Here is a 17,349-nt window from a genome sequence, read left to right as displayed (position 1 = left end):
GTACCTACTGCATAATTTATCTAAATTATCATGTATTTTTTGATTTACAAGCTGGGAATTTACATGCTTCCTTTTGATATGTAATATAATTTAATTTAATATAATATAATATAATATAATATACATTGATTTTGATTAGTATTAGAGACTACTTATATAGAGGCTATATCATTTCCATTATTTCTTGAAAAATGTTCAAGATGTTAGGACTGTGTGCTCTGCAACATGCAGACATTTACACACACGTCGTCTGAAACTGCATGTCCCAAGTGGGGTCACAGTGAACTGGAGCCTAACCTGGCAACACAGGGTGCAAGGCTGGCAGGGGAGGGGACACACACAGGACAGGATGCCAGTCCATCACAAGGCACGCCAAGCAGGTCTTGAACCCCACACCCACCAGAGATCAGGCACAGGCCAAACCCACTGTGCCACCACACCCCCCTTGCAGACATTTACTGTGTTGTAAATCTACTTTCCCTTGAATCACTTGCTGTTACAGTTATTTGTTTAATTCTGTACTTTATGATTCACATTTTTCCGATAACTGAAATATATCGACATTGTATTGCAGGCCACAAAACTGATCATTCATCAGTATAAATGTGTCTTCATATAAACCATTGCCTTTTTTTCCTGGTTAAAAAGGTGGCTAAAAGTATTCCCAATGAATTTCTATCCATCACTAAATCCATAGGGAATTCCAATTCCTTGTGCACCAGTGTTCTTCTAGTTTTGCAAAGTAAAAACCACATTTACTTGTTGGAATTTTAAGCTCCAGTCATCTTCTGTTTAGCAATGCTTTAATAGTGGTATTAACTCTAATCTAATAATAATTATTAACTAATAATTAATTATATTAGGTTACCTATAAGTTTATATTTAGAAACAGAAAAAAATCTTAAAATTAAGATATTGGTGTCAGGTGGGTTGCAATAGCACCAAAAGGACATTGGCAAGCATCACTTGGAAGTTTTGAAATGTATTATAAACAACCAACCAATGTCAACAACGGCTTTTCCTGACTGAGGTCGCGGCAAGGTGGAGCCTACCCGGTAACACAGGGCGCAAGGGGAGAGAGGACAGATACAGGACGGGATGCTAGTCCGTTGAAAGGCACCCCGAGCAGGGCTTGAACCCCAAACCTGCTACAGAGCAGGCACCAGCCAAGTCCACCATACTACCACCCCCCCCGTATTAAAGACATTTAGGAAAAGAATTGGAAATTATTTTTCAATGTATTATGTTCCAGAGACCATAAAAATCGAGAAAGAATATCATTCGATGAATGCTAGTCAAATTCCGCTATTGTTCATTCATTAATGTGTTATTATTATCTTTTTTAAACAGACGCCTGCTGCTAAACACCATTATCAACTAACTTGTTTTTCTTTAAACAGTGCTCTGTGCAGCTATTTGTGGAATACTGCAATGTAACTGGGGTCATTGCACGTAACAATGGAGACCTAAGAAAACCAAACCTCATAGAGAAAAGCGGTAAAATTGATAAGCCAACTAAACTGTTAATCTGGTGTGCATTTGATTAGGAGAAACTTTGCATAAAGGTGATAAGAGGCTGGCACTGGGCTCTGCTGAATACAGGTGAGGCAGGGGGAACGGTCCATGGTAGGGATGCTTTGTGGTGTGTGATGGCTTGTTGATTGTGGAGAAGGTATGTTTATGGCTTTCCTCTTCTTGATCGGCACTATCCATCTTGGTTGGGTTAAGGTATATTCTCCCCTCTCGCGCAGTGTAAAGAAGGCTAGATGGCACAGTAACGAAAACCTGTCTGGCCCTGTAGGATCAGGATGCAGATGTACCTGAAAGCATCTGTGCTCCTTCCAGATGCTTAGCTTATTTCTCTGACCCTCATGTACTGAAAAAATGTCAAAAACTTCCTTAGGAAGGCTCCTAGAAAATCTGCTGTCAAGAAGGCGTGCACAGCAATGGTCCTCTTCTCAGTCCTCCACAGTGGCTCAACAGAGCAAGGCATCAGCAAATAATGGTTGCCAAGGAGCCTATCTATGTCTTCAAAAGGAATCCTAAGATGAGCTTTCTGAAAAACTGCTAAATTAAAATCTCTGCATCACCCTGCTGAGATAGTGAACAAGCACCCAAAACCCTGCACCTTAGGTTCAGCAGGGTACCCAAACAAAATAAATGCCTACATGAAGGCAGAGCTTCTCTCTATAAAGGCAGGGGTCATGCCACCCACTGACACAACTTACTGTACTTCTGACTTAGATATCTACAACTAAAGTCCTTGGTATTCACCTTGATCTTCTGTAAAAGGTCAAGAAGCGATGATGGGTACGGTTGGGTAGATTTACTCATGGAAATGCACACTGGAAGTTAAACAACTTCTATAATGAACAAAATAAAATGTTAGATACAGAATACATATTAGACATGGTTCCCATCCTTGGTGGCACTTCTCATATGTACTGGCCGTCTCGTTATACCCAGTACACAGGCAGAAATACGAGATGAAGAGACACTGGAAAAGACTGCAGAACCCTAGAAACAGACAAATGTGACTGATATGGTTGGGGAGAAAAACATTCGGGTCATCAGTGCAGGAAGTACAAGGCAAAGTGACATGTTCCATTCTAATGTGAAGTGCTTAGTCCCTGTTTTTTTAAGCCAAAATGAACATTTCACATATGGAACAGAACTTGTAGTGACAAAAAAATGGCTATTTTTTTAAGAAAATAAAACAGCATGAGGAAAGATAGAACTGGCATGAAAAACTGCCCCATTCAGTGTCAATTTGTAACCAAACAGTGACAAGGATCTTACAATTTGAAGCTCCAGTAATTACCTTTAGTAAAATTTAATGCCCAAAACCCCACCTGAAAGTGAAGAAAACATGAAAAAGATATGCCAGATATGTCCACATTATCTCCGCAGTGGGGATTCACATCTTCAGAGGACTTCTGGTGAGAAAAGTGAGTAAAATAATAGAAAGATAATGCAAATGATGAAAATTGAACTGAGGATTAAAAAAAAAAAAAAAACAATAATTTCCATCATTTTAAAATAAGGTGTATTAGCCAAAGAGAGAGAAAAAAAAAAAAAAACTGCCTGCCCAACTGTGGAAATAAAGAACTTTAGGCAGAAGTCATGTGTTTAAGCGCCACTCTGATGGCTTGTGGGTTGTGGAGTGTTTGGGCCACTGGCTCAGCTCCCTTCACCATTTCTACACAAGTTCATCAGATTCTTCTCCATCACTCAGAAAGAAGAATAGGAGTAACATAGTAAAGTTTTGTGGAACCAACACTTTATTTTGGGAATCCAGACACTACCAGGTATTCATCATTTGCACCTGTGCTCTCTACCATTTTCTGTTTTGGTTGTGCTCACTCAGCATCGTGTCCCTCCCCGCCTCCCACACAACGTAGTCCCTCCTTTTGTACCGTTACAGGTTGGTGAGGTGGAGGTGGAGCGGGATGGGGTGGAAGGATATATAAAGAAGGGCAGAGTCTGGCAACAAGAGTACAGTTCAGGTGTGATTCTGTCCTCTCTTGGATTGTACACATCCGAAGTCCTCTGTAGCACCTACACGGTTCAGAGCTGGACAGCATATGTGAGAGCTTGCCTCTTTCTAACTTTTAGCCTGTAAATCAGAATCTCTACATCTCATCACCACCATCTCTGTGGCTCTCCAGGTACAGTGCTTCATCCCCATCATATTTACTTTGGCTTATACACTTGTCATACCACTTTTTCTATGACAGGTATAGTGCAGGACACTAAGAATTTTGGGTTAGGGTTATGGTTATTCGGAAATTAACCAGGTATTCAGTCATTTGCTCATTTGTTTAATGCTTGACCAAAGTTGTTTTGACCACCTCAACATTACAGGTGTTTAAGGAAGGAGTGGCATTTGTTCTGTATTTATGCATTGATATAGTTATCTGCAATGCAGCCTGAGTATGTGAGCAAAGGAGTGTCACCTGCTACAGGTCACCTTGGCGGCACTCAACAGCATTGTTTGTCTTTCAGGGCTTGTTGAGAAGCATGCTGACGACGCTGGAAACGGTGAGTGTTTCCTTGGACTAGTGGTCCTGTGAGTTTGTGTCAAAGCACAAATGAACTTGACTGTTTTGGTATGCAGAACTGCACAATTGAGGGGATACAGCAACAAGCATTAGCTGTGGTTAAAGGCACCTGATGATGTGTGGATGATGTGTGGATCAGTTAACCTTAATAAAACCAGCAAAGGTGTGTATGTCAAGGCACTGAGATTTCCGAGAAATCCGCAGGATCTGCTTTTAAGGGAAACTCTCCTGTGTTTAGCGGACCAGGGTACAGTGTGATAAGATTTGGCAAGGGCACCAGCTACTGAAACAAGGTGCCCTTTAAAGAGTTAATACAGCAGCTCCTTTGTGGGAAAGATAAACAAAACTTGCAAACACATAAAACAAAAACCGTACACATGGCACGAGCATTGCGCTTGGTCTATTATGCAAAACAGAATCAGATGCGAGCTGATAACGGAGCACGTCGTCTCCAGCAAAATGCAAATACGTGCATGGAAATGTTACAGGTTTTCAACTGCGAGGGGGTTGATGGAAAAAAGCAACATACACAGATGCCTCTGTGGGTGCTTGTTAAACCTTCAAACAATCTGACAAAATCTGTCAGCTGGGTTCCAGCAGTCATGATAGTACGTGGTAGCACTTAGGTAGCTACTGACTGCACCGTCCCCAGGACATATTAGAGTGATGGTCGGCACTTTCCAATTTAAGTTACAACCCGTAACATTTCCATACATTTATTTGCACCAGCTCCTGAAATACAGCGCTCTGTAAATGGTTAACACAGCCGGTCGCTTTTGGAAAAACATGCAAAACGTGCAAACCCATGCCCAGAGGGACGGCTTCCAAATGGATTTCCTTGTGGGGTTCTCTCATGCCTGTAGCATGAGCTGTGCTTAGGCTGCTACGTTCTCCTAGGTGTGGTATCTCCAAGACCACAGCTCTAGGGACTGGAATGGCTCCCCGCCAGTGGAGATGGATCTGGAAGTGATTGATGAGTTCCTCCAGGAGGTCCAGTCAGCCCCCCTCCCCTGCCCTAGGGTTGAAGAGGAGTCAAGAGTTCCAGGTGAGGATGAGCACTGTTTGGATCAATGCTGACCATCACACACACACACCTCATGGTTCAGTCCTAAGGATATACCGGTGGTCTTAGTGTAGAACTGGATCTAAGACGGGCTGATTAAGCAAACTGTTATTGCTCCCACTCTTTGTATAACTGGCTTAACAAAATACCAGCTGGTTAACATTCATTCCTTTCATCATACATTTTTCAGTCTATTTTAAGATCAGTTTTTTTTCAGTACAATGTTATCTGTACATGTGTCTCATACATAAGCCTAAGCCATAAATCTAAGACTGATGCAATAAACAAAAGGAACAGCATGTTTCTACAAGAACTAAACCTGAACTTTACATAATATGTCTTTTTTGAATAGAGTAACACTATAAATATTGGGGGGGGGGCGTGTAGTGGTGTAATGGGTTTGGGCGGGGCCTGCTGTGTGGTGGGTCTGGGGTTCAAGTGCTGCTTGGGGTACCTTGCGGCGGACTGGCGTCCCGTCCGGGGTGTGTCCCCTCCCCCTGTGCCCTACATTGCCAGGTTAGGGTCCGGTTTGCCGCAACCCCGCTCGGGACAAGCGGTTGTAACATTGTGTCTGTGTATAAGTATTGGGAACTACGTAAATCACTGCTGCGTAATAAACATTTATTTGTGAATGGCGATGTATATACAAATCGGTCATATAATTTACAAAATTTGAGGCACTACCATAAAGAAAAAACTTTTTTCTTGTCTTGGAATATTACATAGAAATGCTTTCTAAAAAGAGATATATGATTGTGCACATATCTGCAAACATAGCTTCCTGCAGAGCAGAGTAGATAACCTCTGAAGTGTCACTGTTGACACTGTGTTGTACCTGTTTTGCATGTTGGTCAGCTCCGTTTGCCTACGAGTTTTACTACAACCCTCCGCCCAGCTTGGGCAGAGACCAGTGGGGGCAGACACCAGTCTGGCCGTGCTCCTCCAACACTCAGCTGGTAAGAATGACTAGACCCACTGCACTCACACTCCTAGCTGTGCGTCCATGCTTAAATCTGTGCATCCGCAAACCACCCAGTAAACCTCGCATGTGTCATTACTCTGCTTTAACGGTATGTGGATTTCTTCTTGATGTGGCCGTTTACTAAAGTATACATCTTGCAAAATATACAATCCTCATATTTATAATGAATTGTTCATATGCCAGTATTAGGGGGTGCGGTGGCGTAGCGGGTTGGACCGGGTCCTGCTCTCCAGTGGGTCTGGGGTTTGAGTCCTGCTTGGGGTGCCTTGTGACGGACTGGCGTCCCGTCCTGGGTGTGTCCCCTCCCCATCCGGCCTTACGCCCTGTGTTGCCGGGTAGGCTCCGGTTCCCTGGGACCCTGTATGGGACAAGCGGTTCAGAAAGTGTGTGTGTGTGTTCATATGACATATCTATTGAAAAAAAATGACAGCACTTGTGCAAGTCTGCTGAATACAGGGAAGCAGTCATAATGCAATTTTCCACCAATATGTCTTTACATTTTTTGCCTGAATCCCTGAACTAATAGCTAATGTGATTAAAAATAAATAAACAAACAGAAAGAGTTCTCAGACCGACACCAACTCAGACTTTGCAGGGTCACTGCCAGCTCGGCTACGACACCTGCGACTCCGACACCCACTCCACTGGTTCCAGCTGCCAAGACAGCCCCCCATCACCCCCCAAGGAGCGGAGAGGGAAGAAGAGCAGCGGCGCTCCTCTCCCCCTGGCAACTATCGCAGGTATGACTGCTTCGAGCTGTCGTGCATCAGGCTCAGGCTGAAGCCAGAGCTGTGCTCACCAAGAGCTGAAATTAACCATAAGACAGGAAGTGGTTTTTGCTCCAAACAGATGCTGACACAGAAGCTAAGAGCCCCATACGGCAAATGCCCTGTATGCTAATTTTACAGCTAATCATGGCTAAAGGCAAGTGTTTCGAAATGCATAATTTTCAGACCAACTTCTCTCCCAGTCTGCTCCGTACACTTGCATTACATCACTTGTCATGATCCCCTCCGTATTCCCCATCAACTGTATGTGTAGCCATCTGCGTAATGCAAGCAAGCAAAAACTTCACGATCAGACTGAGAGTGCTTCAGGAATCACATGCCTGTATCTATAACTTTTGAAGCATTGCAAAATACGCTCCGGTTTGCTCTAAGTCGCACGTCACTTTGGAGAAAGGCGTCAGCTAAATGAATGAACATTAAAGAAAAGGTAGCTCTAAAGAGCAGTGTTACCGTTTTCTCTTGGCTCATCTTTGAGCTAAGCCTTGACGGAGAGAATCTCTGAACAGTTTAGTCAATCTTTTCTGCAGAATCATCTCCTAACTGCATTTCCTTAACCCTGGTGTCCCTTCCCTCCCCCGCCTTGGACCTGTCTCCTCATCCTTCTCGCCCGGCAGGCCGGAAGAAGGAGCGCCTCTTCCAGTTCTTATACGAAATGCTCCAGGATCCAGCGATGCGCAGCTGCATCTGGTGGGTGCAGTCGGGTAGCGGCACTTTCCAGTTCTCCTCGCAAAACAAGGAACACCTGGCTGAGATGTGGGGCCGACGCAAAGGCAACCGTAAGACCATGACCTACCAGAAGATGGCACGTGCCCTGCGCAACTATGCACGCACTGGTCAGATCTACAAGGTGAAGAGGAAACTGACCTACCAGTTCAACGAGGACACCCTCCGCGGCCTCCGGGGCAACGGTGGCCTGACTGTGGAGATTTAAGGGGATGGGCTGAGGTGGGATGGCAGAGAGAGAACTGAACTGGGGATGGGGTCAGAGCGCAGACACTTGACATCTGCCAGGACATGCACTTAAATACTGAGTATTTGCTGGGCACCTAGTTTGAGACGACATGAGACCCTATCAGTTACCCCTCAGGGTTTTGTCTGAAGGCAAATTTAACTTTAACTGATTATTAACCATGAGAAATGGGAGAAAGCCAAGTGTTGCCAGAGAAAGGAAATTCATTTTTGTTTGAGAACATATATAAATCTCAGGATTGTTTGTTTCCAAGTGCTACTTTATAAGTAGACCATTCATTTCAGGTGGATCGTGTTTCATATTAAGAAATTGCATAGTTTTTGCTTTGTGTTTTTTCTCTGACTGTAAAATAAAATGTTTGATCCTTTTAGTACATTTTTATAAAAAAAGTTATCCTCTTTGGTTTTACTTTTATTGGAATTTGTTGAGGCCTCAGTGACACTCACTAAAAGAATCTAAAATTTCCCTGTTTGCATAGCTGCACATTGCAGCATAACAATTTGGGTGAAGTACCATGTTGAATGGGACTACAGCAGGGTGTTTCCTGGGACTGGTGACCTTTAGGTTAGAAATCGGAGGCTATGTGCTACATCTCATCATCAGCTCTATTTTTCGGTAATATGGGAAAACCAAAGATAAGATCAATTCCTTAAGGGAGTATTCACACAGGTGGCAGATAACAGAAAGCGGCAAGCGCCTATATTTATTTATCAATAAATAGCGTAGGGTTCTTGGGGAAATTTCAGAAAGTAAGCTGTTTTGGTGTCCAGGCACGATATGTTTAATTTACAGTCCAGCTGTGCAAGAAGGTGAAGTGTTGCTAAGCAACAACAAGGACAAACATTCTCACTTCCACTTTCATATTTTAAAGTATGTGTGTCGCAGGGGTCTTATAAGGAAAATGAATTTATTTGTAGGGAAACACTGAGGCTGTTAGTTAAATGTTGAAATCTGAGGAGTGCAGATAGTGCTGGTTAAAACTGTTGCCTTTAAACCTAAACGTTGCAGGTTTAACTCCCACCTCCAACTGAAACACCCTCAAGCAAGGAACTTACCCTAAATGACTCCAGTAAAAATGGCCCAGCTGTATAAATAAACAAATTTCTTTAGAGAAACATGTGCTGGGGAGGTTTTGGCCAGATTTCGTGACGTTTTCATCTGGAGCCTCACCTCCTCCCTCCGCGTTAAGTTGATCTGATAGAAGGAGCTGCGGCCGAGCCCACCATTTTATCAGCTGTACATCTCTGCAGCCTTGGACAACTCCTGCATTCTTCACCGACAAAGAAGCAGAAATACACAGACACGCATACGTATTCATTTTTTCTGACACTTTTCCCCAAAGCAGCTTACATTATACAGTTAACGATATTAATTTACCCACTTATACTGCTGGCTAATTTTTTATTTTTTTTTTTTAACTGAAGCAATTTAAGGTAAGTACCATGTTCAAGGGTACAAGAGTAGGAAAGTATACTCAAATCTGAGTCCTTCAAAAGAGCGGCAAAAGCTATAAACACTTCCTGTTGTCCGCTGCTTTCGCCACTTCACACTGATGTTTATGCAATTTAAACGACTCCTATTGTCACAAACCAAAACCCCTAAAAATGTTTAAAATTTGATACCAAAAACTTCTGTACTTATGTGCTCTTGTTTCATTTTCAATATGATTTAAAAAAAAAAAAAAAAAAAGTTGAAAAATTGTTTGGTCTTTTGAGGATGTCATTTATTCCGGCGTATCATAAATTTACTGGACAAATTGCCTCAAAAATATGCCCTCGTGGACTGAAGAAATATACATAGATGCTCATAAATGTTCAAGCACACACAGCCCTAGCCACTGAGGCATTTTCAAAATGTCAACGACAGAAAACTGTAATCATAGAGGGTTAATATTTGACAGAACATGCAAAATACAACATCCAGTACTACTAATGGGTATATATGCATTAATAAATCCCCAATAAAAAGTACAATGGCTGTACCTGCACGATATTCTCTGAATATTTCTAGAATAACACTCAGACGAAACAAATAAGACAGAAAAGTAAACAATCTCAATAAACCATTTCAATATAAAAATCATTTTCTCATTATTCACAATCAGCTGCAGAAAAAAAAAAAAAAACATATTGCAGCTGTTACATTTTCTACTTCTGTGCATTTATTAGTGTTTGTGGGGGTGTGTCAGTGTTTTCATGCTTTTATGGTCAACCTTGGGTGGTGGGTATCTGTCATTTGGAGCTGCTGCACCAATGTGAGCTTCCTGTCTCCTCCCCAGCTCTTATGACACACAGATGATTATCCGGCAGACAGCATAACACCGCTCCTTTGCTCAGACTAACACACATCGCTCTGGATTACACAGCAAGCTGTTGGACATCAGACCATCGACCATCAGTATTTATGGGGGTGGGCAGCCAGAAGGCGGAGGCACCACACATCCTGCACACTTGGCATCTGTCCTGGCTGCTAAAATCGACTTCTGCATGCGAATGCACAAGCCATTTCTGCTGAAAATTCAAAAAGGACCTTTCTCAGCAATCTCCCTTTTCAGATTGGACAGTGCGAAACCATCGCTTCCTTCCTCCTCCTCCTTCTGTACCCTCCTCTTCTGAATGGCCAACGCGTCCACGGTGGTGTACATAATCCTGGAAGTCCTGCTGGCTGCAGCCTGCTGCCTGGGCAATGCGCTCGTGGTGTGGGGTGTGAAGCTCAACAACTCGCTGCGGCAGCCCACCTTCTGCTTTGTGGTGTCGCTCGCAGTTGCCGACTTCCTGGTGGGTGCTGTAGCTATACCGCTGGCGGTGCTCCTGGAGAACGGCCTAAACCTGTCCTTTAACGGCTGTCTGTTTATCTGCTGTGTGGTGGTGGTTCTTACCCAGAGTTCTGTGCTGTCCCTGCTGGCCATCGCCGTGGATCGTTACCTGCGGGTGCGCATGGCGCTCAGGTGAGCGATGTTCTTTTGGGCCACTGTCTACAGCGGCACCACTGCTCTTAACACTTGTGTTGGACCATCGAATGATTTCGTAGATTGTTCATGTAGTTCAATGTGAATTTATTTCGCATACACTGTGTAAAGATCGCCTACATTTTTAAATACTGTGTGGGCCCAGCATGAAACATACACACTGATTTGAAATTTGGGTCCCATGTCCAGCTCCTTAGCAACTGGTAAACTTTCTTATATGCAGTTCTGAGTACTTTAAATAAAAAAGCTTATAATCTGATTATTATTTTTAGTCAATGTCTATCAGATCCCATTAGGGGTTTCACTGTTATAGTGTTATGCTGGATTTGCTCTAGTTTCATAATGTTTCTGCAGATCTTTTAGCCCCTAGAAATAAATCCTGCTATCATATCTAACATATAAGGTATATGACTCTTTTTTCCTAGATATTCAGACTGTTTTCATTTAACTCATTAAAAACAATAACCATTTCAAATATAGAAATAAATGTATAAATATAAGTATAGAATGCAGGGTAATTTTTCATCATTACTTTATCACAACTAACAGGAAATCTAAATGTCTTCCCCTGGCCATTTGAGATCATATCCAGTCTCACGAAAAAGATGCTCAGATGTTCACACAAACATATCAAGTCTGAATCCGCCCTTTGGATAATCTAAGATTTTATTTTGTTCTTATTTAAACCTGTAACACCCTGTAATATTGCTAGAAGTGAAACTAAGCATTACTTACCATGATTTTTATTTATTTATTTTTTTTTTTTTAATTTTTTAAATGCGCAGGTACAAACGGATTGCCACACAATCACGTTCCTGGGTTGCAGTGACTGTGTCCTGGATCATTGCATGCATACTGGGCTTGGTGCCCCTGTTCGGCTGGAATGCCTATCACAAAAACGAAGCAAACAACAGCAACATTGAATGCAAATTTCCTAAAGTTATGTCAATGAATTTCATGGTCTACTTCAACTTCTTTGGGTGCATCCTGGTTCCCCTGCTACTGATGGTTCTCATCTATCTCCTGGTCTTCCACAACATCAGGAAGCATTTGAGGGACAGGGAGTCTCAGCCTTTCTACCTCAGGGAACAGAGATTGGCCACATCATTAGCCCTGGTGCTCACACTCTTTGCTGTCTGCTGGTTACCCCTGCACATCATAAATTGCACTGACTTCTTTTCGGGTCCTGAAACGACCCCACAGATTCTCCTTTACGCTGGCATCCTCTTGTCGCATGCCAACTCGGCTGTCAACCCCATTATCTATGCCTTCCGAATCCAAAAACTCCGTAAGGCTTATTTGCTGGTGTGGAGGAACATCACCCTCTGCCAGAGGGAGGAGGTCTCCCACAGTGATGTCACACTGGACCAGGTTGATGGCAGCAACCCCAACAGCACCAGCCTGTCCGACAGGAGCAAAAGTCTGCAGCTCCTTCAGGCACCGGTCGGCCTCAATAAACATTTACAAAACTGACTTCTGGACCAAACTTTGATTCGAATTTGTGAAATGTTGCACTCTTCTACCTCCGGTTGTTTACTTGTCTCACTCACAAGGCGTGCAAAACATGCTGATTCTTGTCTTTGGCCCCAGTGTGCTGAAACAAACTCTCTCTTTCTCTCAGAACTGCTGAATTTCTCATGGACTTCAACAAGGATCTGAGAACTCATCTCTTTTATGTGCTCATTTCTCTAAATCTTCTATCAGCTGCATAAAATTATTGAACACCATGTCCTATAATCATTTGTGTATTTGCTATTTGAATCTCTGTTCTATTCACTTGAGTAATGTATGCTAGTAAAATATCAGACAAGTTGCATTTGAATCGTGCATCTGTAGCTGAAGTTCCTTGTCTCTTGTTGAATGTACTGTTGTATAATATGCTTTGAATTATATGTTGCTTTGGAGAAAAGCATTTATCAAATAAAAAAATGGAAAAGTAATCCTGATGTAATCAAGGTATAACAATAGATTAATGTACATCTTTGTAAAATGGAGCGTCAGACATTTCCGCACATGTTGCTGCCTGCCCGTCAGACATCTCTGCATGGATGTCTGATCACCACCTCCAACGCAACCTCTCCAAAACAGAGATTCTTCATCTCCCAGCTGGCCCGTCCTCCTGTCACGATCTATTGATCAAACTGGATAACTAAGTCATTTTGCCTACCGACTCAACTAAGAGTCTGGGAGTGACGATTGACTCAAGTGTATCTTTCTCTCAGCACATGGAAGCCGCAACCCAGTCCTGCAGATACATCCTGCATAATATTCGCAGGATCCATCCCTACCTCACAACTGACTTAGCCCTACTACTTGTCCAGGCCATGGTGACTTCCCATCTGGGCTACTGCAACTATCTCCTGTGTGGCCTTCCCACTACTGCCATCAGACCTCTGCAGCTGATACAGAACGCTGCTGCATGAGTTGTGTTTGACTTGCCAAAGCGTTCCCACATATCTCCTCCACTCATTTCTCTGCACTGGCTTCCCATAGCCTCCCGAATCAAATTCAGGACCCTGGTTATTGTCTACAAATGCATCAATAGAACTGCTCCCCGCTATCTAGAAGACTTGATCAACTGCAACACCCCAGCCAGACCGCTTCGCTCATCTACTTCTGCTCAATTGGTGATTCCACGCACGAAAGGTAAAGCACAGAGGTTCTCGGTTCTGGCTCTGTTGTGGTGGAATGACCTACCTCTCACACTCAGAACTGCAGAAACTCTGTCGATATTCAAAAAGGATTTGAAAACTTATCTTTTCCAGACCCACTTCGCCCAAGATCTCTCCAGATCATATGTGATGTAAAAGTTCATGCACTGTAACTTCATGATCTTCCCCAGATCATGAAGCCTTTACACAGCTGCTACTTAGGCATTGTATGCAACTGATTGTTTGTGTACCTTAATTAATACACACACATTGTCTGAAACCGCTTGTCCCAAATGGGGTCGCGGCAAGCCAGAGCCTAACTCAGCAACACAGGGCGCAAGTCCGGGGGGGGAAGGAGGGAACACACCCAGGACGGGACGCTAGTCCGTCGCAAGGCACCCCAAGCAGGACTCGAACCCCAGACCCATCACACAGCAGGACCCAGCCAAGCCTGCTGTGCCCCTGCACCCCCTCTGTACCTTATTCTTAAAAAAAAAAAAAGAAAAAAATTGGTAGGCGGTCATCAGGATTCATCTATTCTGCTTTTTATGCATCTACTCAAGCGATGAACAGCAGTACATCAAGTGGATAGTAACAAAGAATCACATGTCTGCAGCCATGTTTCTTTCTGTTAATGTAATGCACAAATTGTATTTTTGCTGAGATGTACGTCGCTTTGGAGAAAAGCGTCTGCTAAATGAATAAATGTAAACGTAAATTGTAAAGTGTTAAATGTGCAAGAGATTATATTCATTTTCATGCAGAAAAACATACACGGTGTGCATCGAATGCCAATTTTGTGACCAAGAAGTGCTACTGTAGACTTCACTATGGCAGGAAAAAAGTGCCACTTCTGTTCCGAAACTCTTCCTTTTTTGCAAGAGTGAGGTGAGCTGTGTGGCACATTTGTGTGGTCCAAAGTTTCATATTTCTTTTAACGTTTTACTTCGTTTTCCCATAAACAACTGATTTCCTCACACTGCAAGACCTGATTTTTTTCTAATACACCACTCTTATTGTTTCCGTGGTTTAACCAATAGTATTAAGTATTTGGGCACATGTGGGACATTTTGCTGCTGTCAAATTTTTTGCACTTAATTTAACAATTTCATTCTTGCATATACATCAGCTGCCTTTGTCATTCTCAACAATGTTTGTTTCACACAAAAAAATCATACGCTGCTATTACATCAACTCAGTGTGAAACTTACCTCTTACATACCTCTGTCTTACAAGAATGTTGCCAGAGTGTCAAAATGCCAAAAAAAAAAATATTCCTAGCCGTACTTACCAATATTTAAATATTTATATTGTTGAAATGCTCATTCCATTAATTCTATGCTCAGTCCAAAGAGAATATCATACACATTTATCAGTTACCAGTTAACCTGCAAGTTTATCTTTGGAATGTGGGAGGAAACCAGAGGAAACCACAAAAAACACACACACTTTCCAAACCACTTGTCCCATACAGGGTCACGGAGCCTACCCAGCAACACAGGGCATAAGGCTGGAGGAGGAGGGGACACACCCAGAGCAGGATGCCAGTCCACCGCAAGGCACCCCAAACGGGACTCAAACCCCAGACCCACCAGAGAGCAGGACCCAGTCCAACCCACTGCACCACCGCACCCCCTACTTCTAAACCGCTTGTCCCATACGGGGTGGCAGGGAACCGGAGCCTACCCGGTAACAGAGGGCGTAAGGCCGGAGGGGGAGGGGACACACTCAGGACGGGACGCCAGTCCACCGCAAGGCACCCCAAACGGGACTCGAACCCCAGACCCACCAGAGAGCAGGACCCAGTCCAACCCACTGCGCCACCGCACCCCTCACCCCAAAAAACACAAGGAGAAAAAAAACAAACTCCACACAATAAGAGCTGCGGGGGGGGGGATTCAAACCCACAACTGTGTCACTGAACTGTACTGCACATTTATTTACTGTTGAGATACATAGAATATATATTTTAAGACCAAAATGTTTTCGTGATTGCACCTTCCTTTAATATTATGCATATAAGGCTTTGAGTCCAGTTATAACTATTTTACTGTTCCTATGCTGAAGAAATGATATTACAGATCAAGTCAATATCTTCTTTATCTTCATGATCCTCTTTCTCTAGTAGGATGTTAGTTTCAGTTCTCAAACGGTTACTTCTTCTTCCCAAAAATAAAGCCTCTGTTAATCCCATTGGCTTGATGTGTGTGTATTCATTTAGCTGACACTTTTCTCCAAAGCGACTTGCAGTGTTAATCCACTTATAATTATTTACCCATTTATACAGCTGGGTAATTTTTACTGGAGCAATTTATGGTAAGTACCTTGCTCAAGAGTACCACAGCAGGAGGTGAGGTTCAAACCTGTGACTTTTGGGTCCAAATGAGTATAGAAATGGATTTTAAAAGCCAGGATGACCCTTATATCACTTTCTATCCACATGCAAAAATTTATCAGGACATTTTTTTCAGGATGTCCAAGTGCTGTACTGATGCTACACTGCAATTTTACTTTCCGCAATACAAAATCTGATGTTTGCATCACTTGTAATTTGACCTGGCGGTTGGTGTCAGCCACAAAAAAAAGTGCATTTTTAGTTTTTACCCTTTGTCTTTAAAAACACCTACCTGGAAATCTCTTTCCTAAGGACTACTTCCTCTGTTCCTCCCACCCTCACTCCCACTCCCACTTATTTTTTGCCCCAGTTTTGTCTTAGATGCACTTGGTAAACGCAAGCTTTCAAATGGGGGTGACAGTTTCTCTTGCCAGTCACAGAACCCTTTTCAATTAGTACTTGTTTCACACCTGACATGCTACTTGAAGTAATTAACTGGCTGATGAATTAATTCAGTGATGGGAAAAGAGGTCAGTGTTCAGCAAGATTACATCTGGGGTTCATTCTATGCCTGTGGCTGTTTCTTTTTTTTTTTTTTTGTAACCACATCTAATTTTATGCTCCTGTGTTTTGTCTTCACTGCTGGTTCCCATACACTTGATACCATCATGTGAGACTGCACAGAAAAATGTACAGTATTATCTGGAACTGCATTATTTGCAGATCCGTACGGCAACTGCTTGCCTACAGCTGTTTCTAAGGTGCCTGAAAAAACACTTTGCTGCGGTGAGCTGACATTTTTATACAAAAGATATTGAAGTTTCTTTACCACGCAAAGAAGTGTGTGTTGCTCCCGAAGCAACTGGAGTCACATCCTTGCTTAAGGGTTCTTTAGGGAAACTCTTCCGAAATTACTGCACCCCTCGCAGCTCAGAAGATACCTATTAAATAGCATCCCACTTTATTATGACACACTTAACATAAGTTACATAATGTGTTCGCATCCTTAACGAAAGATCAGTAACTGAATGAAAAAAAATAACCACACGAATGTGAAAACTCTCCCACCATTGAAAACAACACTTTCTCAGGCCCAGCTGGCTACCATCTTATGTCCCAAAGATGCAACATAAATGTTTTTAGCCTCTACGCGTGGTAATAGCTGCAGTCTGCCATGTGAAAAGCTGGCATGATAAAGACTCGGAGATACAAGCGGTGTCTGTGCAGTAGATGTTATCAGAACCACTTCTGCTTTTGTGGCTCTCCACGGTGGCATGTCAATGTAATGAGGCAATGCCTTGCAAACATTGTTAAGTACATCATCTAGCATGAAATTAAATTTTCATTTTAGGGGTTCCGTGTATACACAGTTAGAATGATATTGTTGGAGTTGGTGCTTTGGAATCGGAAGATTCTAGATCCAAACCCTTGTATCTATCACAGTGCCCTTGAGTAAGATACTTAGTTTGAATTCCTGCGGTGTAAATGTGAAATGAAACTTTGAATAAAGGTGCCACCTGAAGAAGGAATG

At 42.8% G+C, this 17,349-nt stretch overlaps 2 protein-coding genes across 2 annotated transcripts; both read left to right on the top strand.

Moving 5' to 3' along the window:
* Window positions 1–3,333: 3,333 nt before the first annotated feature.
* On the top strand, window positions 3,334–8,110 carry LOC108939187 (transcription factor Spi-B). The gene is made up of 6 exons (XM_018760337.2): window positions 3,334–3,668; window positions 4,006–4,041; window positions 4,959–5,106; window positions 5,980–6,080; window positions 6,693–6,846; window positions 7,509–8,110. The coding sequence occupies exons 2-6, from the start codon at window positions 4,021–4,023 to the stop codon at window positions 7,823–7,825; spliced, it is 741 nt and encodes a 246-aa protein (XP_018615853.1). The 5' UTR covers window positions 3,334–3,668; window positions 4,006–4,020; the 3' UTR covers window positions 7,826–8,110.
* A 1,917-nt stretch (window positions 8,111–10,027) lies between these two features.
* LOC108939165 (adenosine receptor A3) lies at window positions 10,028–12,532 on the top strand. Its single transcript, XM_018760307.2, has 2 exons — window positions 10,028–10,811; window positions 11,618–12,532. The coding sequence occupies exons 1-2, from the start codon at window positions 10,480–10,482 to the stop codon at window positions 12,303–12,305; spliced, it is 1,020 nt and encodes a 339-aa protein (XP_018615823.1). The 5' UTR covers window positions 10,028–10,479; the 3' UTR covers window positions 12,306–12,532.
* The last annotated feature ends 4,817 nt before the right edge of the window (window positions 12,533–17,349 follow it).

Source organism: Scleropages formosus, chromosome 19, assembly GCF_900964775.1.
Source record: "Scleropages formosus chromosome 19, fSclFor1.1, whole genome shotgun sequence".
Taxonomy (NCBI): Eukaryota; Metazoa; Chordata; class Actinopteri; order Osteoglossiformes; family Osteoglossidae; genus Scleropages; species Scleropages formosus.
This window is presented reverse-complemented; position numbering and strand designations above follow the sequence as displayed.